The sequence below is a fragment of the Malus domestica genome, chromosome 15 (genome assembly GCF_042453785.1).
Source record: "Malus domestica chromosome 15, GDT2T_hap1".
Classification (NCBI taxonomy): Eukaryota; Viridiplantae; Streptophyta; class Magnoliopsida; order Rosales; family Rosaceae; genus Malus; species Malus domestica.
The window spans coordinates 18,354,885-18,380,291 of record NC_091675.1 but is presented as its reverse complement, the minus strand read 5'-3'; the positions used below and the strand labels follow the sequence as shown (position 1 = coordinate 18,380,291).

The window sequence follows — 25,407 nt, the reverse complement described above, 5'->3', positions numbered from 1 at the left end:
ATTTATTCTAAACTTGGTTACATTCATGAAAATTGTATTTTGTAATTTAACAAGAAAAAAAAGTTCAACCTCCATTTTCTATAAAAATCTGGACTTGCACAATAGAAACTTAACTACAACTAAGATGCCGAAAGTTCTTCTCGACTAGCACAATAATATATGCATAAATATATATTATGTAGTAAATTCTGGATACAGAAACTATCAGTCCTTTTCATTGGGACTTTCCTTTTCAAAAGGGGTGAGCAAGGCATAAGTGATTGCCATTGCTATCCAACCTCCAACTAAAACCCTAACAGCAGATGGCATCGCCGGGGAGCCGCCCATACGAGCTCCCACGCAGCCAAAGAGAGCCAGAGCTAGTGAAGCCACTACCACAACCACCGCCATTCTTATAGTATTTTGAGGAATAAACATGGCTGAGAGTAAAGGCACAAGTGAGCCACACAGAAATGCCAAGGCTGATGCAGCTGCTGCCTTGTGTGGACTTGGCAAAGACTCCTTCCCTTCCCTAATTTGTGTGATCTCAATGGCAGTAATCTTCCTCGTTTTCTCCGGCTGCTCCGGCGGCTTGGATGCTGAATTTCCACATGGGAGTCCTGTTGAAGGAGTCAGTTCAACTGAAATGGTTAGGTTAGATTGTTCTTTCATCTCTTTCTTACCCGTCTCAGTTTTGAAACCGCCCTGTCTTAAAAGAGAAGTCCTTTCAATATCTCTTTGTGTTGATACCGAAACAAACTCCCCCACAGCCATGCTGCAAGCTCCTGCAACAGCTCCCGCTATGCCGGATAAGACCATCGTCCCACGATCTTCCTTCGCTGCCCCGACGCCAAGCATCAAGGACGTGGTTGACAGTAACCCGTCGCTTGCTCCCAGAAGAGCAGCTCTGAGCCACTGAGCTCTCTGCACTTGCTCGGTCCTTGTGTTCGCGTATTTCTCGTCATCAGTTACAGGAAGCTTGTGCTCAACTGGGGTTTCGAGCGTTCGACGAGAAGTATCCATGGGAAAGAGATGGAAAAGTTTTACTGCAGAAATCGGATTTGGGGAGTGTGGCTTCTTCAATTTTCCACAAGCTCGGAGGAACACGTGGTGTTATAAATCAAAAGTCTAGGCTCCCACATTTGATGATTGAGAACGAACAAAAAAACCTAGGTGGTTCCGTTGAAGATGACAAGGAACCCAAACGTTTAAACCTATGATTTTTGTCACATCTCATTGCTTTCTAAGGAAAGATTCTTACCTATGTTGCTACCTTCTCTTCTTTCATTTTATCTGTTGTGTCGTTTTTCATCTCTCCTAAGGTACCAATAACTTATTTTGTTGCATCTTTAAGGATATTCCATACTCTTAAGTGCTCGTTTCAACCGATACGCTCACAAATCGTACTTCTTCTGTTCGACAGCAAAAAATTTCCAAAGAAAAAGTTTTGATAGATCTTTTCATGCTAGGGTATGTGCAGAGGCATCTATACTTTCTCATACATGAGAATATGAGATGCATTTGTCTGAAGGTAACTACAACAAATGATATGTTTCATTGGTAAGTTGTGTTCCTATGTCATAAAAAAAAAAAAAAAAAATTCATCTGCAAACACTTATGCTGGTTTCTGCGGATTGCATATGTGGAGCTCACCGAGATATTCAATGCTGAAAACCGAAGAAAAAAGATGAATTAGGTTAAATTCTGAATTTTAAACTTTTATCTATTCAAAGAACTAGATTTAGTAAAATGAGATGTCTACAACAGCGATGTGTGATCCGCATACTTTATTGCACAAGTGTACTGTATGACTGGAATAACTAAAGCCACAGTAACCATCAGATACATCTAACGGTTTATATTATGACAACCAATGGGACAAGATCAGCATATAGAATCATCAGTCATGCCACTTTCCTGGAAAAAATAAAGAAAACTATTGGAGAATTATCGGTATCATCTACCATTGTGAGCTACTTCGGAGCTCTGAGATGGACCGTTTTAAACAAAATCAAATAACTAAGACCATAACATAGGATTAAGAAATAGAATCGAATATTTTTGTAGAGATAAGTCTATATGGTGGTTAATGCATTAAAGGTGCTGTTTCTTACTTACCCTATCGATATCCATCCCTCTTGTCTTGCTCCTCAGCTTCCTTGTTAGCAGTTTGAACAGATTTGAACCACAGGAATGCCTGCATTCAACATCCACGTTACAAAGCCAAGGGGATTGAGTTCATATCATCCACACACACAATCATCCATACCCCAGATTATTGATCCGTTGAAATGAATTTTTTGATGGTTTAGCATAGCACAATAGTTAAAAAGAATGATAGGTTCATGATGGAGGATCAGTAAATGAATAGATCAAACCTTGAAACTGAATTAAGAAGATCAAAAGAAACAGAACAACTTACAGAAGTGGGAATGCCAGTAAATGCAAAAAATCCAAGGACTGGAGCATAAAATATGCTGTCTGAACCCAAGATTCCGAAGACTGGCCTTTCGTTCACATACTCAAAAACAGAACCTATCTGCAATTCAACATTATTTTTCCTGTTATAAACCACATCAAAGGGACATATACAGTTTCAAAAGGACCAGGCGAGGGAGCTTACTGCGGCAATTGCAGTGATCGCTGAGGCGAGTAGATAAACAAAAAAGGGAACCTCAAATCCCTCTTGTGCATCATCTTTCTTGCCTTCATTCTGTGCCCAAGGAGGAGGCTCGTCTGAATCCGGTTTAGCCCACGAGGGGATTTTCTCATCAGACTTGCTTGATTTCGCGGAACCTTTGGTGACAGCAGAAACGGAAAACCTACGAGAGGACTTCCTTGTTAGAAAGCATTGATGGGTTTGATTTCTATTTGAAAGCGTTTGATCCCGGATTCTGTGTCCAGCACCCAAGAACAGTTTGGGTAACGGATTATCATTCATACAGCCATGGTTTACATTAAAATTGCACGCAAACAAGAAGCTTGCAGCCATAGTTTGTTCCTCTTCCTCGTTCTGCTCTTTCTGTTACTGAAGATATTAAAAAGCATAATATAGTTAGCAGCTAAACAATACTAATTCTAAGGCGGTTTTCCAAAAATTAAGATTGCTAAGCTCTTGTGCCATCTTCTCTTTCGGATAACACATAGCGGCTATATATTTTACATGATCAGTAGTCCAAGCTTGTGAGTGACACTAGTAAAACTCAGACCTATGTTCTGCTGTGGTTCTGAGTCTAAGTTTTTGCGGAAGTAGGGATTTCGCACTCCCTTCTACTTTTTTACGGATACAATTGAATATATCAAAGAAGAATCAACGAACAAAAATAGAGAGTGCAGCAGGAGAAATTGGGGGTGTGAAATCACTACTCTTTTGCTAACAAGCTCCACAAATTCAATCAATTTTAGATGACCAAACCACCCAAAAAGGTGGACATTGCCTTTCTAGCTTTACCAAAATTCAAATAACTATGATGAAAATGGAACCAAATGAGTGACTTAGATGCATCTTAATCATTCATTAGATTAGAAGATTATCCATGGAATGATGAGGCCAAATCTTTAATTACACAAAATTCATCAACTGTATTGTTCTTTACTCCTCAACAATGCGATATTCTAAACTACTCTAATGTACATTGAAGGGAATTGAACTCAGTGCAAGAGAAATGAGAATTTTTTTTTTCTTTTTTCAGTTAAAAAAGGGGGAAAGATTAGAGCTTTTAATTATTCTATTGACTATAATAAGAGTGGGTTAGTCAGGCCAGTACAAGTACTAAAGAAAGCTTCTTCCCAAGTGACTAAAATCTGAACAGAAAGTCAGGCAACTTATGAAGACACGAACTTTTCTGCACTAACGTGAATTTTGAGCAGATGCAAATTGCAATGAATTCAAAACCCAATTGAAATTTCACTAGTGATGATATAATAGAAAGAAAAAATAATAATTACTGAAAGAATTACAGAAAATTAAGAGGAAAATATGAGAGGTGAGGGAGGAGCGTAGAGAGCTTACCTTCTCGCTGGTGTTCTGCTTTATTTGCACCAGGTGCTCTCTCTCTCATTCTTTATTTATTTTTATTTTAATTATCTAGCATGGTCACGTGCCTCCCTCACAATCATGTTTCAATTTTTAATTAGTTGGATTCCTTCTAATTTTCAATCAATAAAATTTATTCCCCGTTAAGTCAAATCAAATAGATATCATGGATTGTTGGGGTATTTTAATATGTAGACCCAGCAGTTTCTGACACGACACGAAAATAACAGGTTTCGGGTCAATACGATAACTTATCAGGTCATTATCGGATGACCAGTTAAGAACCTGTTAATAATAGGTATACACTCGGGTAACACGTGGATAACCCGTTTCGATCCGTTAAGAAAAAATTTATTTTGATAATTTTAAAGTTTAATTACTAAAAGATTTATTATAAAATACAATAGCCATATTAATATATACAATATATTCTATATTAAATATATAGTTTTGTATTATTATTCTATATAAGTTTAAAAAAAAAAGTTTTAGTTATTATTTATTTTTATTATAAGAGTTCCTTATTATCATTACTAGGATAAATTTTACTTAACATGTTGTTGTCCAAAATTAAAATAAACTAATATAGTATTTGTATAAGTAAGAACTAAGAAAACATACATACAAGTATGAAAAATGTGAAAAAATATATAAACACTCGTGATTTATCATTATTCCTCTACAAGTACATAATGGTTACACTTACATTATCGTTCAAATTTTTAAAATCCTCCAAACCTTCACGAATAATGTTTTTTATTTGAGGGAAAAATTAATAAAATTAATAAAAATTATTGTAGAAGTGTAAAAAAATGTAAAAAAAATATACAATCACTCATAGTGACAAACTTTGCAACTTTCATGAAGGGGTCAACTTCGAAATCTAACACTATAATTCATAAACCTTAAATTTATATTTAACCGTTGAATGCCATTTACGCTCTATTCTTCTTACTAAATCTCATTTTTAAAATTTTCTTTTTTGAAACCATAATCATCTGGCGGATGTAAGAAGATGAATGGTTCAGATCTTTGATATCACGTTTTGATATTTACGGTTAATTGAAATATGAGTCGATGTCATGTAGTTTGTAGAAACTTTATAAACATCAAGCAATATTTTCACTAACCGTAAAACTCTGAATATAATATCAACGATCCAAACCGTTCGTCTTCCTGCATCCTCTAATAGATCAAGTTTTCAAAAAAAGAAAAATCTGAAAAAACAAAATTTGATGAGAACAATGAAGCGTAAATGTAAACAAAAATCAACGGTTAAATTTTGATCTATGATTTATATGATTATAGTGGCGAATTTCGAAGTTAAGCTCTTCATGAAAGTTGTAAAGTTTGTCATTACGAGCGTTTATATATTTTTTTTCCATATTTTTTTACACTTCTACATTAATTAAAAAACTATTAAAGACTTTAGGTAAGTGAAATATACTTAAAAAGAAAATTGCGTTTTTATATTTTGAATGTGACAATATGATATGTATATACTTATTTAGTATTATGTTTTTCATTTGATTATTTATTGGTTTAAAATATATTTTCCTTAACGGGTAACGGGTCGGGTCATATTACCTGTTAATATTATCGGGTCGGGTCATTTTACCCGTTTATTTTAATGGGTATTACACAACACGACTTGTTAATATATCGGGTATGACACAAAAACGACACGAACACAGAAAACACGACACGAATGCCAGGTCTATTGATATGGGTCCAAAGTAACTAAAAATTGGACATATTTCAAAAGTCACTAAAAATTGGACTTGTTTCAAAAGTAAGCCTATCAAATTGGATCTGTTTCAAAATTTCCTCTTTTTTTTCTTGGGTAAACTGGATATATTAACCAGGCAAAAATGCCAAAAATACAATGAAAGCCCACACGAGGCAAACAACAAAAAAACAAAGTCGGAAGTGCAAGGGGAGAAAACCCGACAATAAAAGGAACAACAAGTGTCACCCCTTGCACGATCGAACAAAATTAATGTGGGCAAGGTAGACAATCATGGTGAAGTACATGAACAAGTGAAGATAGAGGTCGATCGACCCAAGTAAAGTTGCACATCTCCACAGAGCTTCGTGACGCCAAATGGTCAGCCGCTAAGTTAGCTGATCTTGGAACCCAAGACCAGCGACAGTCATGGAAGGAAACGCCGAGTTTCTTGCACTGTGTTAAGATTGGAAACGCCTCCCACCTGCCATTTATGAGCGTACCCATTAAACACAAGATTGAGCTCAATGAATCAGATTCTACAACCACACTGTGGATACCCATGGAATGACCTAACTCACAACCCCTCAAAATGGTGATAGCCTCAGTAGCCGTAGCAGTAGGGGCCTGAATAAGAATTCTTCGAGCAGCAATGAAAGCACCCACATAGTCTCTCGCCACTAACCCAACAAAACCATCATGCGAGGTAGCAACCTAACTCGCATCACATTAATTTTAACGGTGGGATGGCTTGACATCTGCCATCTTTCTTGCAGTTGATGAGCACGAGTTCTATGCTTTATACTACCCTGCCTTATAGTACTCGAATGACTGCACAATTTTGCACTAAAAGCCTTGACTTTGGTTGAGATATCTACCATCACCTGTGAAGGAACTATTGGTTGCTACTAAAAGAGGTAGCAATACCTGGCCTTCCATATATACTAACAAGAAAACACAACCCAAGTGAGAAGTCAGTCATTATCAGCAATCGAAAGCTCAAAGGCCGTGATAGTGCCCATCAACCAATTCGGCCATGTAGAGATTTTAGCCCTATTAACTCTATAATTGAGGATGCCCCCAAACCAAATAGTTGCCACCCACAGACAAAGGAGAAAAAAAGTGCTCCACCGATTCCTCATGCGATTTGCAAATGGGACATAGAGAGGAAGAGGTAGAATGACGTTTATAGAGGGACTGCATAGTGGGTAGGGCATTGTGCATAATTTTCCATATAAAGCACCAGAGCTTAGGAGGGGATTTGAGTTGCCAAATGAGTTCACAACCATTCCGGAATGGAAGAAGAGGAGGATGAGCTGAAATTGGTCTGTGGTAGTGCCTTGGAACGTAGCCAATGGTAACCCGATTTGACTGAATAAGAACCTGTCTTAGTAAGGGGCTATATTAACCGGTTCGGGAGCTCAGGGTCACCTAGGTGGATTTCCAAGATAGTCGCATACTCCTCTGGTGAAATAATCGGTCTTAAGAACTCAATATCCCATTCACCACTTTCCTGATTAATTAAAGAAGCTACATTTGTGTTACGACTGACCAGCACTGGTGCAGTTAAAGTGGAGTGTCCAACTTGGATGAAAGGCACCCACCGATCACCCCAGACCTGAATGGCCTTCCTACTCATGACTTGCCAGTGAATTGCCCATAATAAAAGATCACGTCCAATAAGTAAACTAGACCACGCCCATGACGTTTGCCCACCCCATTTGGCATCGAAAAAAGAACAATGGGGGAAATAAGAGTTTTCAATACCTCTGCCCACAGTGAATCCAGCTCATGGATGAGCATCGAACATAGTTTTACTATGAAAGCATCATTAAAATCCATAAAGTTCCAAAACCCAAGCCCTCATTTCGCATTCGGCAGCCCCAGAGTAGCTTTAAAGACCCAATGAATGTGTTTCCTCTCCATGTCCTGTCCCCACCAAACATTGGTAATCATAGAGTCCATTTCCTTGCAAATAATATCCAAAAATTTGAAAAGATTCATCGGATAAGCCGGAATTACTTGAACCACCACCTTGATTATAACCTCACGACTTGCCTGTGACAGGGTAGCTTGTTTCCATCGCTGGAGTTTCCCCAAAATCTACTCCTTTACATAGGTCAAACTTTCCGCTTAGACCTTCCTCACATAGCTGGCACGCCAAGATAAGTTCCGGGATCATTTACTATCGGCATACCCAGGATGCAGCCAAGATCTTTCGACAAGGCCCTCGGGACATTAGCTTTGAAAAAAGCACTAGATTATGAAAATTGACCTGTTGTTCGGATGCTGAACAGTGCTGTTGTATTAGCTTCACTAAATTCTGACAATTCTCCACCTCATCTTTTAAAAAGAACAATGTATCATCGACAAAGAAATATGAGAAATAATAGGTCCATGGGGATTAAGTTGAACCCCCGAAATCAATCGCTTATCACACTCTTGCAAAATTAATAAGGAAATGACCTCATTAACAATGAGGAACATATATAGGGATATGGGATCACCTTGTCGGAGACCACGCGAATGAGCGAACTTCCGACCAAGCTGACCATTCATTGAAATAGCAAAATCAATCGACGAAAGACAACCAAATATCAACTGGCACCATCGCTGATTGAACCCCATCCTATCTATGACTGATAATAGAAAATCTCATTCAACTCTGTCATAAGCCTTATGCATATCCAATTTAACCCCAAGTTCAAATTTACCTTTTGTTCTTTGTATCTTCAGATAATGGAAGATCTCGTGTGCAATGCCAATGTTATCTTGAATCTACCTTTCAGTAACAAAAGCATTCTGTGAACGAGATATCAACTCCGGCAGCAACGGTCGAAGACGATTGGCCAGGACCTTGGATAAAATTTTATAAGAGTAGTTACATAGGCTTATGGGTCGGAACTAGGCAATAGACTCTAGATTTGGAACTTTAGGAATGAGCACAACATGTGTGGAATTGATGCGGTGTAGAGAGGGAGACCCATGCATAAAACCTTGAACTAAACCATTAACATCAGCCATAAGATTATCCTAAAAAGACTGGTAGAAAACACCTTAGAAACCATCGGGGCCTGGGGCTTTTAATTTGCCCATTTGAAAAACAGTGTCCTTATTCTCCTCTGGAGAAACCGGCACAATGAGTGAGGCATTCATATCCTTCGTCACCTTTGGCTGAATATAATCAAGAGTGGTTCCTCACTTTTGATCCTCATCCGACGTAAATAGATATTATGGATTTTGACACCAAACTAAGTATGATTTACCAGTTCGTCAAATTAAACTTTCATTGTAATACACACTATGATAATCCATTATCATCCATGATTTCTGCACTCCAAAATATGGATCTGATTGCGATTAGTTTATTGTTGATGAATAAGAAAAACTTAAGTATAGCCAGCTCTATATTGTTATAAAATTTATAGTTTAAGTGTGATTGTGTAAATTCTAGATTAGATTTGATTCTATTTATTCTTTCCTGAACTTGTATTCTTTGGGGATGAATGATTTATTCTCTCCCTTATTACTATAAATAAAGGCACTACTTAGGGGGGAATAACACATCCTCTGCACAGAATTCTACATAACCCTACAAACACATCTCTCTATCTACCCCCGACCCTCTTTCCCTATCAGATAATATAGGCTACAACACGTTATCAGCACATTCCTACACGTTATCAAAACATTCACCATAATGCATGACCCAACTTTATGTTTTTCGAATTTTAGATTCTACATAAATTGTGTATACATTATATCCATAATTGTTGAATTATGTGAATTTGATATTGCCATGAATTACATCAAATATATGTCCATGCATTAAATTATTGAATTGAATATGCATGCAATTGAATTTTGTAATATGAAAAAAAAAAAAATATTTGGGTTCTTCAAACCCGTGACCTCGAGCAAACATGGAGCATCAAGCTCCATTGAAACCTGACGCCTATGGCGTCCAACCCAAAAAACCCAACTCATCTGCAAAGAGACCATGGCCTTACCGTGCAATTTTCTGGCAAAATCCGACATGGTGTCGTGATTTTTGAACCAATATCATTGAAATTCCAGAAGAATTCCATCGAATTTGGGTGAAATTATAATTTGAATTTCATGGGTTTTCTTTTTCCTTCCCCTTGATGTCAAGGTACTTCCTTTGTCACTAGGAATTTGTTCGCCGTTGAACCCATGGCCCTGCATCGAGAACCATTTTCCAAAACACGGCCACCTGAAGCGGCGGCACCAGTCTTCTTCCTCGACGAGTGCACCCAGCTCTGGCTAGGGTGTTTTCGGATGAAACCCAAGCCCAAATTGGGCTGGCCCTCTTGGCTTGTGAAAAAAAAAGGATTTTTTTGTGACTGGGCTCGCATGATGCGGCCCAAGCCATGGCTTGACCCTCAATGTGACACTAGCCCGTAGAGCTATGGTGTCCCTACGTTTGCGTCACACTAGATTTCAGCCCGAAGTTGGAACACCGGTACACTGCACCCTCGAAGCACCGGAGTGCGCCTCCTAGTGGGCTTATAGCCCCAATTTGCTTATTGCTGCACCTGATCAGTGCCCATATAGGCCTTTCGTTGTTAGGCCTATTGCTGCAGCCTGTTTGCTGCTACTGGGTTTGCAGCCCAAATACTAATTAGGGCATGATCAGCACGTGCCTACCCCGGCCCATTTTTGTGCCTGGACTAAGGTTCTAAAAGACGCTAGGCGCTAATCGGGTGGTGGGTTGAGGTCTAGGGCTTAGGCAGGAGCCTAGGCAGATTTAAGTAAATTTATTATATCTTATAAGTAAGTGTTTGTTCATATCTAAAAAATACATAATTTCATTTGGAATTATAAATTAATCAAATTTAAACATTAAATAATTTTTTTTAGGCAAGAGTTTTAGCATTTTAGGTACATAGTAAAAATTCATATGGTGTGATCTTAAAAAGAAAAAGAAAAAGAATAATAAAACATTACAACAAAAAAAATAAAAAAGAATGAAAAGTAATAACGGGGTTAAGAGTGGAAAAGGAAAAGAGTATAAAAAGTAGTAAAAAAAATGGTGGAGACCATTTCAAATAAAACGTGCAGGCTGCAACTATAGAAAAAAAGATGGTGGGACCATCTTAATTGAAATTGTGAATTAAAGTCAGGTTTGGGAACATAGTCGTCTTCTTCGCGGTGCCTACTTTGCAACAAAAAAAAAATGTAGATTTCGCTGTTCCGGTGTCTTCACATAAGCCCGATTAGTCTTCGCCCAGCTCCGCCTAGCCCTACCCAGACTTGCATATCTTCGTCTAGTCCCATCCTGCATCCGCCTAATGTGCTCTCCGATTTTGTAGCTGATTAGGAGTAAATCGGGGCGGTTGGCTGCCGTCCAGCGCCTAGGCGCCGCCTGAGCTGATTTTTAGAACACTGGCCTAGACCTGATGATACAGATTTGCTCAGCTCACCCGTGGGCTTTAGCCCATGTTTTGGGCCTCGAGTTTAATTGTTTATTTTTTGACAATTTGGGTTTTATATTTTTTCACCCACACTTTAAATTTGGTCTGAAGTCTAAATAATTAATTCAATTATAATTATAGACCTGAAGTTATGTTTGTATATTTTCTTGTTGTATATTTATGTGTGTGTATATATATATATATATTTGCGTTTGTCTGCAGGAACATATGAACCTGAAGTTCATAATTATTTCGAAACCTAAAGTTTCTAGAAACATGCCTTGTTTGAAAACCTAAAGTTTTCCTTAAAAACATCACCCATGAAAACCCGAAGATTTTTCATGTGAATTTAAACCAATATATGTCTATTAGAACCTGAATGTTCTACTCATATGTGAATGGATTGATATTTTTCTCCATTACACTAATCACATCTTGTCCTTTATTTTGTGATAGGAACATGTTGAATTTGAACAAACTTGACTTCACCGCTTTAGAGGTATCTGGAAAGAACTACCTTAAATGGGTCCATGATGTGAAGCTCAACCTCACTGCAAAGAATTTACATCCTGCCATTGAAGATGTGATAGACAACCCAGTTGGCGAAGCTGAGAAAGCCACTGCCATGATCTTCATCCAAAGACATATTCATGACACATTGCAAATTGAGTACCTTGCTGAGGAGGATCCAAGAGCATTATGGATCGCTTTGGCTGATCGTTTTGATCACCAAAATGACATCTTCTTGCCTGAACTAAGACATGACTGGTAACATTTGCGCTTCCAAGACTTTAAGTCTATGAATGAATATTGTTGATGCACAAAACCGGAGGGGTCTTGGAACAACGTAAATCCGACTGTGAATCTGCAAGAAAGTAAATAACACAAGATGTATCGTGGTTCACTCTAAGGTTTGGGCTACGTCCACACTGATATTATATTTCTGAGGGAAAGAGAGAGCTCTGAATATGAGAGTGAGAGCTTTGAGAGAACTTTGAGCTTTGCTCTGAATATGAAAGACTTGAGGATTGTGAGGGTGAGAAGACCCTTTTATAGAATAAGGGCTCCTCCATTTTTTACATATTGGCCCCTTCCTTTATTACATAATTACATTTGAGTCCCCCGAGTATTTATACGAGATCTAAATACGGAAGCCCTAAGTATGGTATAAATAGTAGTCCCCCAAGTCTTCAGTCAAGAGAGTCTTTTGGCTGGAGACTTAAAATTCAGTCTATGTGTGGGCCGAAGTAACTAGATGTCGTCTAAAACTGATACTCGATATGAGGCGGTGCCCAATCTGAAATGATGCTCAACCAGAAGTAGCACATGTTGCGAGGTTGCTCTGCTTGTGGCTTATGTTGCCTTGGTTAGCTCGGTTTGTGGCGTTGAAGGTGAGGGAGTCCCTTTTATAGAATAATAGCTCGCTCCTCAATACATAAATGATAGCTAGAGTTAATGCTCGCGGTGAGGTGGTTGCTCAGCAGGCGGCGGTGCTATCTGATGATGGTGAGAGAGTCTCTTTTATAGAATAAGGGCTCGCTCCTCAATACATAAGTGATGGGTTAGAAGTGATGCTCGCGGTGAGGTGGTTACTTAGCAGGCGGCGATGCTCTCTAATGATGGTGAGGGAGTCCCTTTTATAGAATAAGGATTCGTTTCTCAATACATAAGTGATGGGTGCTCTCTAATGAAAAGTGAGGGAGTCCATTTTATAGAATAAGGGCTCGCTCCTCAATATATAAGTGATGGGTTAGGATTGATGCTCGCGGCGAGGCGGTTGCTCAGCAGGCGGTGATGCTCTCTAATGATGGTGATGGAGTCCCTTTTATAGAATAAGGATTCGTTTCTCAATACATAAGTGATGGGTGCTCTCTAATGAAAAGTGAGGGAGTCCATTTTATAGAATAAGGGCTCGCTCCTCAATATATAAGTGATGGGTTAGGATTGATGCTCGCGGCGAGGCGGTTGCTCAGCAGGCGGCGATGCTCTCTAATGATGGTGATGGAGTCCCTTTTATAGAATAAGAGCTCGCTCTTCAATACATAAATAATGGGTTAAGTCCCTCAAGTATTTTTCATGAGGCCCAATTGAGGCCCAATATATGGTACATAATATAGTCCCCTAAGTCTTCAGTCAATAGGGTTTGTTGGCTGGAGACTTCAAATTGAATCCATGTATGGGCCGAAGTGGCGGTTGTTCGGAGGAGGTATTTGTGTACCCTGCACTGAAGCTTTGTTGGTGAAGCTTTGCAAGTGAAGCTTTTGAAGCTAAAGCTCTGTAAATGAAGCTTTTGAACCTGGAGCTTTTGTAAATGAAGCTTTTGAAGCTAGAGCTCTGTAAATGAAGCTTTTAAAGCTAGAGCTCTGTAAATGAAGTTTTTGAAGCTGGAGCTTTTGTAAATGAAGCTTTTGAAGCTAGAGCTCTGTAAATGAAGCTTTCGAAGCTGGAGCTCTGTAAATGAAGCCTTTAAAGCTAGAGCTCTGTAAATGAAGCTTTTAAAGCTGGAGCTTTTGTAAATGAAGCTTTTGAAGCTAGAGCTCTGTAAATGAAGCTTTCGAAGCTGGAGCTTTGTAAATGAAGCTTTTGAAGCTGATTGACATGAGTGATGGTCATGAATGTTTATGTTGATTGACATGAGTGATGGTCATGAATGTTTATGTTGATTGACATGAGTGATGCTCATGAATGTTGACATGAATGATGGTCATGAATGTTTATGTATGATTGTCATGAGTGATGCTTATGAAATGTTTATGTATGATAGACATGAGTGATGCTCATGTATAATTTTGGAGTACTGGACATACTTTTGATCACCTGGTTGATGATAATAACGGCAGGATGCCGAATAATTTTGGAGTACTAGGCGTACTTTTGATCACTTAGTTGATGATAATAACAGTAAGGTGCTGAATAAATTTGGAGTACTGGACGTACTTTTGATCACCTGGTTGGTGATAATAGAGGGCTTGGCTCTTTTGGGCATATGGGCCTTCGCCCTCCACACAACATTCCATCCCATTATGTTGCTTTCCTTTTTTTTTTCTTTTTTCTTTTTTTTTTGTTTTTTTGTTTTGTTTTTTACCCTATGATGGGGATTATACAGATGTCTTCGAAAGATAAGAAAAATAAATTACATCATTCAAAAATAAATTTGATCCTCTGCTCAATGGGTCACCCCCATAATGCCTTCACCACCGCAATTATGTCTGCTTTTTTTTATCTTCTTTTCCTTTCTGCTTTTGCTTTGTGCTTTTACTTTCTCTTTTCCCTTTTGCAGAGGGCAGACAAGGAAATCATAATAATAGGAAGCTTTATCTTTTGTTTTTCTTGATCTCTCCGCTCATTCTTTATCCACCCATGTTGCAGACCTCCGGCGACATCCATTTTTTCTCTCTGTAACTCTTGCTCTTGCTCTTCCTTGCATAGAGAGAAGATGGAAGTGGGAGAGAGAGAGAGAGAGATAGAGAGAAATACTGTTTTCTGCCAGCTTAGAAGTGGGACTCAAGCTGTGATAAGTTCCCCCGACTTTCACACTGTAGGGGATCACTTTTCCTGCTTGACCTCCTTGTATATAGCCAACTGTTACAACTCTGGAATCAAGCGGATATGTCTTTCGAGACACAATCTGTTGGAGTGTAAGGGTTATAGAGGCTGCTGCAGGAATTGGGTCCTTAGTCTCATGAGGAGATGACCCGTGCCCTCATTTTCCTTGTATAGCAACCTCAAAGAGCTCTACGCCAGCAAGTATTGCCTCGGGCCTCGAAGCTATGGCACCAGTTGGTAATGATGGTGAAACATGTATGCTCAAGATGGCATCAATATCATTCAAAACACCGTCTTTTAGCATATGGTAAGCACCGACATAACCCTCCTCTCCTGGCTGGAAAACTAGTTTCGCGGTTCCCTTCAACAAATCTTTTTTGTTTTGAAGCAACTTGGCTACTCCGAGTAGCATTGCGACATGAGAATCATGACCACAAGCATGCATCTTTCCATTAACTTTGCTCTTGTAATCTCACTCTACCAATTCCTTCAAAACAATAAAATTGGTTTCGGTTTCTCTTGTGAGCTTCCGCTTTTTCTCTCTCTCTAGTTCCTCTTTCTTCCCCACTGACTTTCTTCGCAGTGTGGTGTCGGACTTGAAAATGATTTTGTTTAATTGAGATTGACTTGAGAGAAAGAGTTAAGCGTCTCTTGGTTTTGCAGATCTTCGGTGGACAGTGGTGAAATTTTATGAAAAAATGAAAGAGAACCGACATAGTTTTTTTTGTGTCGTTTCCCACAGACGGCACCAAATGTTGATGCACAAAACCGGATGGGTCTTGGAACAACGTAAATCCGACCGTGAATCTGCAAGAAAGTAAATAACACAAGATGTATCGTGGTTCACCCCAAGGTTTGGGCTACGTCCACACTGATATTGTATTTCTGAGAGAGAGAGAGAGCTCTGAATATGAGAGTGAGAGCTTTAAGAGAGCTTAGAGCTTTGCTCTGAATATGAGAGGCTTGAGGATTGTGAGGGTGAGGAGGCCCTTTTATAGAATAAGGGATTCTCCCCTTTTTACATATTGGCCTCTTCCTTTATTACATAATTACATTTGAGTCCCCCGAGTATTTATACGAGATCTAAATACGGATGCCCTAAGTATGGTATAAACAAATATAATTTTGAAATTTGTCAAATCTGATCACTTCTCAAGTTTTGTAAAGAACTTTGACCGAAGAGGATATCCTGGAGAATACCTATTTGACCTTCTCTGCTACTAATATTGTCCTGTAACAACAATATATAGCTCAGAAGTTCACTAAGTTCTTGGATTTGATCTCTGTTTTACTTCTCGCTGAAAAGTAGAATCAGCTGTTGATGAAGAATCATCAGGCTCGACCTACTGGGGCGATTGTTGTGCCTAAAACACATTATAGCATGAACCAACGCCCCAAACACCAAAAGAGGTGTGGTAAGGGCGGCTAAAAGCCACCCCATCAAGGTCAACAAAGCCAAGGCCCATCTAAAGAATGAAATAAAGCCCAGAAACGCCCTAACCTCGCTCCTAAGGCCCCAAACTTCAAGAATAAGGGCAAAGCACTTGAAACCATGGATGCGGACAGGTGCTATCGCTGTTGTTCAAAAGATCATTAGTCCCATGTTTGCCGAACTCCCCAGAAGGTTGTAGTTAAATATCATTCTCGTCGCAAGAAGTTTGAATCCACCTTTGTGCAAGTGGATGAACAAGAGAGTACCAAGATGGAGGTTTCTGACTTTCAAGAGGTCGTTACACCTATGAAAGATTAGAATCTTAGACATAAACTATTTTTCTAGTTGAAATTTTGACAATGGGGTCGAATTCCACCTAGTGGCCGAACCCCCTTGTGTTTTTGGTTAATTTTGAACAATTTTCCTTTATGTTTGGATTATTTGTTGGTGATTTGTTTTTGGATATTAAGTTTTAATTAATTACCATCATTGAATACTTAAAATTATTTTGAATTGATATTTTTTTTAGAACTTTTATGCATGTGACCGATTCAAATTAATTTTTATTCTAGGTATAACTAGTGGGGAAGTTAATTGTCTAGCGGATAGTGCAACCACGCACAGCGTTTACATAAACACATCTATTTCACTAACTTCATACCTAAGAATGCATATCTGACAACCTTCTCAGGTCCATCCAACTTGATCGAAGGATATGGTAAGACATGTATAATGTTGTCCAATGGTACAATTTTGACCATTGATGAGGCACTTTATTCCACGTTTTGGAAGAACGTTGTTGAGTTTCAAGGACATTAGAGATAATAATTACCATTCTAAAACCTATGTAGAAAATAGAGTTGAATTTTTGTACATAACTTCCTACAAATATAGCCAAAAGCGTTGTTTATACCATATTTAGGGCCTCATATATTTGGGCCTTGGGCCTTGTATTTGGGCCTCACACTAAAGCCCATACTTTGTAAAAGAGGAGGAGCCCCTTATTCTATAAAAGGGGACTCCTCCCCTCATTCTAGGGGAGGCAAAAAGAACCAAGCCTAAGAAGGCTAAGAGAAGCTATCATTACATTCAGGAGAGACCTCACACCACCGAGGCTCTCATCTCCCTTCTCTTCTTTCTCCTCCGGGGGACTTCCCCCAAACACTTGTATCCATACAATTACAGAGAAACAGAATCAACTACAGTGTGGACGTAGCCCAAACATTGGGGTGAACCACGATACATCTTGTGTTATTTACATTTCATGCAGATTCACGGTCGGATTTACGTTGTTCCAAGACCATCCGGTTTTGTGCATCAACATTTGGCGCCGTCTGTGGGAATCGACACGAAAAGTTACATCGGTTCTCTTTCAATCTTTCATCACACCACCGTGAAACCTTCACAATCTTCCCCGTGTATCTGCAAAAAGAACCCAGAAAAAACCCATCAAACCATCATCTCATTTTCATCAGATCTTTGCGTCTCTCTGTGAGTGCACCGACACTCTCCCGTTTTTCCCAACAAAAATCACAACTCTCCATCAGATCATTCTCTCTATCTCTCTGAGATACAAAAAAAAAAGAAAAAAAAAAGAAAAGCCAATCCCATCTCTTCATCTCTCTGCTGCACGGTCTCAGCTTCTCCCTCCGTCTCTCTTAGACGTTCCCTCCACCTTCGAGCCTGCTGACTCGTTAACCCGGCCCAACTCGCCCGATGATCCGGATCTGACACCTCTCCAGCTTCAACACCCATCACGCCTCAGCAGATCCAAACCAAAAGATTCAGGCTTCAGCAGCTGCGAACCCAGACATATACCCAGGCCCGCACCCACCTCCCAGAGCCCATTAACAAGGACCATCATCTCCGTCCTCTCTCGGATTCGCCACCACGAACCCCACACATGTGCTCCTCGTCATCTTCTCCACACCATCTCCTCTCCAAGATCTGCGCTTCAGCTCTCCGCCGCAAACACCAGCCGCCATGATGCTCCAGTACCAGCTTTGAGCGCAGAAATTGTAGTAGACGGCGATGATCAGCAAGCACAAGCCAAAATCCCGAAACCAGATTGCAGCAATGACGATCCGTGACACATGCGAGGAATCTTTTATCCTCGAAAATAACGACGAGCAAAACAGCGGAGGGAGAGTGACGCTGTCGGGGTTACTCAACTTCACTGACGGCCACTGGTCTTGCTGCGGAGATGAACGACATGGCACTGCTGCACTGCGAACGCATGGACGTCCACGTCAGCCTCGGTACATGCGGTCCCCTCACCTTCCGGCAGCTGGCAAAGAATTACTTGAGGCTCGATGCCCACCCACTCTTCGAAGCAGTAGACTGGTGTGTGAGGTCGGGCGGGGTACTCACGCCGACCCAGATAGGAGAGATCCTGCTAAGGAACAAAATGGATGCTGATGTGGCAATGAAGGAGGTGGTGCTGGCGATGCAAGCCAGAATCAACTTGGGTGTTGGTGGGGGAAGCCGAGATCAACTAGCGGAGCTTGACTCATCGTGCGACGATCAGACGGTGAAGTTGCGGGGAATAGGAGAATGGACCAATTGCTCCAAGACTTTGACTGCTTTTCCACCGCCTCTATTTTCTCCACCAAGAACCAGCAATTAAATAATTAAAGTGGAAGCAAAAGCAAAGCAAAGTAAAAGAGCAAAGCAGAAAGCATGGCTACCCTTTCAACATGAGATTTGCGGTGGAAAAGAGCAAAGCAAAATAGAAAAAGGAAAAGACAGAGACAGAGATAATGGATGGGCACGACCAAAGCAAGTGGGTTTGGCAAAAGATACATTACAAATCAAGGTGGACAGAGAATGAGCGGGGAGATCAAGAAAAGCATCAGGAAAAGAGAAAGTAAAAGAGAAAGTAAAAGCAAGGAATAAACACCCCATCAGAATGATGTGGCTTACTTTCTTTATTTTTGAATGATGTAATTTATTTTTCGTATCTTTCGGAGACATATGTATAAACCCCATCAGAGGGTAATATATATAAACCCCATCAGAGGGTCAAAAAAAAAAAAAACAAAAAAAAAAAAACAAAAAAAACAAAAAACAAAAAAAACAAAAAACAAAAAAAAAAAACAAAAACAAAAACAAAAAAAAAAAAAAACAAAAAAAAAAAAACAAAAAAAAAACAAAAAAAAGAAAAAAAAAAGGGAAAAGCCCAAAACAAATGGGCTGACATGTTGTGGAGGGCAAAGGCCCATAGGCCTGAAATGGCACCAACCAGGTCATCAAAAGTACGCCTAGTACTCCAAAATTATACATGAGCACTACTCATGTCACTCATACATAAACATTCATGAGCATCACTCATGACAATCGTACATAAACATTCATGACCATCATTCATGTCAACATTCATGAGCATCACTCATGTTAACATTCATGAGCATCACTCATGACAACATCCATGAGCATCACTCATGTCAATCAACATAAACATTCATGAGCATCACTCATGTCAATCAGCTTCAAAAGCTTCATTTACAAAAGCTCCAGCTTCGAAAGCTTCATTTACAGAGCTCTAGCTTCAAAGCTTCACCTGCAAAGCTTCACCTACAAAGCTTCAGTGCAGGGTATACAAATACCGCATTCGAACAACCGCCACTTCGGCCCATACATGGATTCAATTTGAAGTCTCCAGCCAACAGACTCTATTGACTAAAGACTTGGGGGACTACATTATGTACCATATATTGGGCCTCAACTGGGCCTCATGAAAAATACTTGGGGGACTTAGCCCATCACTTATGTATTGAGGAGCGAGCCCTTATTTTATAAAAGGGACTCCCTCACCACCATTAGAGAGTATCGCCGCCAGCTGAGCAACCACCTCGCCACGAGCATCACTCCTAAATTTATGTATCGAGGAGCGAGCCCTTATTTTATAAAAGGGACTCCCTCACCTTCAAACGCCACAAGCCAAGCCAACCAAGGCAACATAAGCTACAAGCAAAGCGGCCTCACAACATGTGCTACTTCTAGTTGAGCATCATTTCAGATTGGGCACCGCCTCATATCGAGCATCAGTTCTAGACGACATTTAGTTACTTCGGCCCACACATGGACTGAATTTCAAGTCTCCAGCCAAAAGACTCTCTTGACTGAAGACTTGGGGGACTACTGTTTATACCATATTTAGGGCCTCGTATATTTGGGCCTTGGGCCTTGTATTTGGGCCTCACACTAAAGCCCATACTTTGTAAAAGAGGAGGAGCCCCTTATTCTATAAAAGGGGACTCCTCCCCTCATTCTAGGGGAGGCAAAAAGAACCAAGCCTAAGAAGGCTAAGAGAAGCTATCATTACATTCAGGAGAGACCTCACACCACCGAAGCTCTCATCTCCCTTCTCTTCTTTCTCCTCCGGGGGACTTCCCCCAAACACTTGTATCCATACAATTACAGAGAAACAGAATCAACTACAGTGTGGACGTAGCCCAAACATTGGGGTGAACCACGATACATCTTGTGTTATTTACATTTCATGCAGATTCACGGTCGGATTTACGTTGTTCCAAGACCATCCGGTTTTGTGCATCAACAAGCGTATTCTAGAGAAGATTGAGTATATCTCGAGTGGTCTGTATACTACAACCATACGCCTCATAGAAATTACACTTTGGCACGAAATTACACTTGAGCATATCTCGAGTGGCCTTACCTCTGGGACGCACGAAATTACACTTTGGCATGATCGTTTGGGACACCCTAGATGAACAACGATGCACCGTATCCTCAAATCATCACACGGGCATCCACTAACTCAAAGTTTAGGTTCGATTCAAGAAATTGCGTGTCAAACCTATTATATGGGAAAGCTTATTATTAAGCCTTCTTATCACAAGATTCGTTTGAATCCTCATATTTTTCTACAAGGGATTCAATGGGACATTTATGGACCAATTCACCATATATGCGAACCCTTTAGATATTTTATGGTTTTGGTTGACGCCTCCATATGTTGGTCACACATGTGCTTGTTGTCCATAAGAAATGTTGCATTCTCCAAACTGTTGGCTCAAGTTATCAAGCTCAGGGGCTCAACACCCTGATTATCCGATCAAATCTATTCGATTGGATAATGTTAGAGAATTCACATCTAAAACTTTTGATGACTATTGCATGTCTGTTGGGCTTGAAGTTGAACATCTAGTACCCCATGTTCGCGCCCAAAACGACCTGGCAGAGGCATTCATCAAGCGCTTACAAATGATTGCTTAACGTTGGTCATGCGTACCACACTTCCGATCGCTGTTTGGGGCCATGCAATATTGCACGCAGCCATGTTGGTCCGCCTGTGGCCTGCTGCAATCCAACCATATAACGCTCTTCAGTTGGTTACCGGATAAGAACCCGACATATCAAATCTGCGTGTTTTTTGGTTGTGCGATCTATGTGCTGATTTTGCTACCCTTAGGTACAAAAATGAGGCCTCAGCGAATGATGGGAATCTATGTCGGATATGATTCTCCTTCAATCATTCATTACTTAGAACCTTTGATAGGCGATCTGTTTACCACTCATTTCGCGGATTGTCACTTCTATGAGACAATCTTTTCGTTGTTAAGGGAGATAAGAGCGTCAACGTTCCTAAAGAACGACGTGAATTATCGTGGACGACTCCCACTTTGTCTTATTTAGATCCCCGAATAGTTAAGTCTAAAACTGAAGTGCATCACATATTAGATCTTCATAACATAGCTCAGAGCATGCCAGATACTTTCACCGATCTGGCGTGAGTGACAAAATCACATATTCCAGCTACGAATATGCCTACAAAGATGGATGTACCAAATGTACGACAGACTTCCCCCTAGAGGCCTGGGACGCTAACTTTGGTGATCCACGTACATTAGCGGCTAGCCAATCATCTGCCCCTACACATAAGCGTGGCAAACTTCTTAGTTCAAAGGATTCACACCTTCGGAAGAGGAAACCCACGACACAAGCACCTGAAGAGCCTACCATGAATCCGACTGTTGCTTACTCATTCTATCCAACTCATGAGAAAATTTTAAATGAAGAGATGAATCCACCTTCCGAGAATCATGAGATTTCAGTCTATTATGCTAGCTTAGATGATGTGTGGTGTAGAAATGAGATGGTCATCGACGATGCATTAACATATGCAGTAGCTATTGAGATCATGTTGAGTGATGGCATTGAACCCTGTTCTGTTGATGAATGTCAATGTAGAATCGATTGGTCAAACTAGAAACAAGCAATCCAAGTTGAACTTGATTCGCTTGCGAAACGTAAGGTGTTTGGACCTATAGCTCTTACTCCTCCACATGTGAAGCTCGTTGGCTACAAATGGGTTTTCGTTCTTAAGCGTAATAAGAAGAACAAAATTGTGCATTACAAAGCTCGTCGAGTTGCACCAGGCTTCTCACAATGCCCCGGGATTGACTATGACGAAACTTATTCACCTGTTATAGATGTGATTACTTTTCGCTACCTTATCAGTTTGATAGTTTCCAAAAAACTGAGTATGCAGCTAATGAACGTAGTAATTGTGTATCTCTATGGGGATCTTGATACAGAAATTTATATGAAAGTTCCCTAAGGACTTACATTGACTGGATCAAATATTTCTCAACCCCGGAACACGCTCTCAATTCGGCTGAGGCGTTCACTCTACAATTTGAAGCAATTCGAAAGAATGTGGTATAGTCGTCTGAGGGAGTATTTGACTAGTTAGGAATATGTGAATAACGAACTATGCCCTTGTGTGTTCATTGAGAAGTCACATTCCAGTTTTACAATAGCTGTAGTATATATCAATGACATGAACCTTATCGGAACTCCTGAAGAGCTCGCAAGAATTACCGCTCACCTGAAGTTGAAATTTTAGATGAAAGATCTAGAAAAGACTCGATACTGTCTCGGTTTCGAGATAGAGCACCATTCGAATGGAATCTTGGTACATCAATCGAACTACACCCGAAATGTGTTACACTGCTTTAATGAGGATAAAGCAAAGCTTTCAAGTACTCCTATGGTCGTTCGATTGCTAGATGCAAACGAGATCCCTTCCGTCTGAAAGAGGATGATGAAGAGATTTTGGAGCTTGAAGTTCCTTATCTAAGGGTGATAAGTGCTTTATTGTACTTAGCTCAATGCACTAGACCAGACATCTCTTTCGCTGTTAATTTTTTGGCAAGATACAGTAATGCACCAACACGCAGACTCTGGATTGGTGTTAAAGACATTTTCCGTTACCTTAAGGGTACTACGGATTTGGACTTGTTCTATCCCTATGAATCCTCAAATGATGTCGCACCTCCTTATCTCGAGTCGTTTCTTGCCTTGTTGGTTATGCTGACGTAAGATAATTATCTGATCCGCACAAAGCACGCTCTCAAATAGGTTATGTCTTTACTGTTGGAGGCACCGCAATCTTTTGGAGGTCAACTAAACAGACCTTAGTTGCCACTTCGTCTAACCATGCTGAAATTCTCACCTTACATGAAGCAACTTAGGAATGTTTTTTGTTGAGATCACTTGTGGGCCATATTTGAAGCTCATCGATCTTTACCCCGTCATTGATGTCCCAGTGACGATCTATGAAGACAACGCAGCATGCATCGAACATATAAAAAAGGGTTACATCAAAGGAGACAACACCAAGCACATTGCGTTGAAGTTCTTCTTCTCACATCAACAACAAGAGTATTAGAAGATTGAAATCACACAAATTCATTCACAAGACAATTTGGCTAACCTCTTCACCAAATCATTACCGAAGGCGACGTTTCAGAAGCTTGTTCATGGAATTGGTATGCATAAACTTTCTAAGTTGTAACATTGCTAGTTCTCTTTGGAATTGTGTTAAACTCAGAGGGAGTATCCTGAAGTATACTTGCTTGATCTTAATGTACTCTTTTTCCTTCGATTAGGAGCATTTTTCCCACTAGGTTTTTGCTACCTAACTAGGTTTTAATGAGGCACCCACATTGGGTTGATCATATCCTTGATGACGTCTCGTAGACGTTTCATTTGACTTTGCATTACTCACGCATTTTTCCTTAAACTATGGGTTTTGTCCCTACTTGGGTTTTTACCATAGCCATAGGGTTCTTTAGTGAGACTTACTTCCTTATGCAAGTTCCTACCTTATTGATAATTAGACTTCCTCAACCTCTACATGATGCCGAATCTACGTCAGTATTTACACACTTAAATGGGAGTGTTATAAACTTTCTAGTTTAAGTGTGATTGTGTAAATCCTAGATTATATTTGATTCTAGTTATTCTTTCCTAAATGAACTTGTATTCCTTGGGGATGAAAAATTTCTTTTCTCCCTATAACACATCCTCTACACATAATTATACACAACCCTACAAACACATATCTTTCTCCAATCTCTCTCGTTGCTGTCGGCCCCCTTCCCCTGTCAGATAAAATAGGCTACAACATATATCACGTTTTTTTATATTTTCTCACTATTCTATAAGAAAATTCCATTTAGCTCGAAATATGTTTTCAATTACATATCAAAATCTAGCATGAATTAGTAGTCCTCCAACTTTGCAAATATGATATTATTTGTTTGGTGGAGAGAAAATGAATTAGGGTACGATAATGCTAAGGAGATCAAATTTGTAAATCAAATGATGTGTCAAATAAGAAACAAACACTTTAATCAACACTTAATTAATAATTCAATCATCTACAACTACGTTATTTGGTTTGTAAATTTGGTTTAAAAATTTTGTTCTCTCTAGCATTATCCAGTATAGTATTAAAGCAACACGCAATAGGAAAGATTAACATAATTGCTTGCCTTATTAGTGAATCGACAATCGTCTTTATCAACTTGTGAGATTGGATGCCTTCAAGTCTTATTGCTTGGGAGAAAACGGAAAGGGATCCGCCGGATCCCTTCTTCCTAATCCACCAAATTAGTGAACCAATGCCATTGAAATTTGATCCAACGACTACAAGCAAGGGTCAACTTTAAAAGTTATAATAATTTCAGCCGTTGGATCACATTTCAATGGCACGGATCCACTGATTTGGTGGATTATGAAGAAGAGATCCGGAGAGGATCCCTTTCCGGAGAAACATCATTAGCAATGATTGTGCATACGATACCAAGTTATCATTTGACAATTATATATTATATATTCATTATAATCATAATTAATGGTGATCTTAATCACCATCATTACCAAACTCACGGTAAAGTGTTACCTTTACTCGATTTGGCATGCTTCTGGTGGATTTTTTATC

The 25,407-nt window shown here is 39.7% G+C and overlaps 2 protein-coding genes and 1 pseudogene across 3 annotated transcripts; all 3 read right to left on the bottom strand.

The window, feature by feature from the left end:
* Positions 1 to 134: 134 nt before the first annotated feature.
* On the bottom strand, positions 135 to 1,002 carry LOC103429180 (vacuolar iron transporter homolog 4-like). The gene has a single exon (XM_017330588.3). The coding sequence runs from the start codon at positions 1,000 to 1,002 to the stop codon at positions 205 to 207; it is 798 nt and encodes a 265-aa protein (XP_017186077.1). The 3' UTR covers positions 135 to 204.
* Positions 1,003 to 1,409: 407 nt separating this feature from the next.
* LOC103429089 (uncharacterized) lies at positions 1,410 to 4,045 on the bottom strand. Of its 2 annotated transcripts, none has more exons than XM_008367235.4 (5): positions 3,992 to 4,045; positions 2,603 to 3,007; positions 2,402 to 2,518; positions 2,098 to 2,176; positions 1,410 to 1,646 (listed from the first exon to the last, which is right to left on the bottom strand). In XM_008367235.4, the coding sequence occupies exons 2-4, from the start codon at positions 2,969 to 2,971 to the stop codon at positions 2,099 to 2,101; spliced, it is 564 nt and encodes a 187-aa protein (XP_008365457.1). In that variant the 5' UTR covers positions 2,972 to 3,007; positions 3,992 to 4,045; the 3' UTR covers positions 1,410 to 1,646; position 2,098. The 2 variants fall into 2 exon arrangements, with proteins under 2 accessions (XP_008365457.1, XP_008365458.1); XM_008367236.4 differs by lacking the exon at positions 1,410 to 1,646 and adding an exon at positions 1,677 to 1,896.
* Positions 4,046 to 14,519: 10,474 nt separating this feature from the next.
* LOC114821325 (IAA-amino acid hydrolase ILR1-like) lies at positions 14,520 to 18,139 on the bottom strand (annotated as a pseudogene).
* Between the last annotated feature and the right edge of the window lie 7,268 nt (positions 18,140 to 25,407).

Bases quoted from the DNA above. Each gene is read 5' to 3' on its own strand.
- LOC103429180 (XM_017330588.3), bottom strand. From the start codon at position 1,002: ATGGATACTTCTCGTCGAACGCTCGAAACCCCAGTTGAGCACAAGCTT.
- LOC103429089 (XM_008367235.4), bottom strand. From the start codon at position 2,971: ATGGCTGCAAGCTTCTTGTTTGCGTGCAATTTTAATGTAAACCATGGC. The intron at 2,519-2,602 runs GTAAGCTCCCTC...GTTGAATTGCAG, and splicing joins CGATCACTGCAATTGCCGCA to ATAGGTTCTGTTTTTGAGTA. The intron at 2,177-2,401 runs GTAAGTTGTTCT...TGTTGAATGCAG, and splicing joins TTACTGGCATTCCCACTTCT to GCATTCCTGTGGTTCAAATC.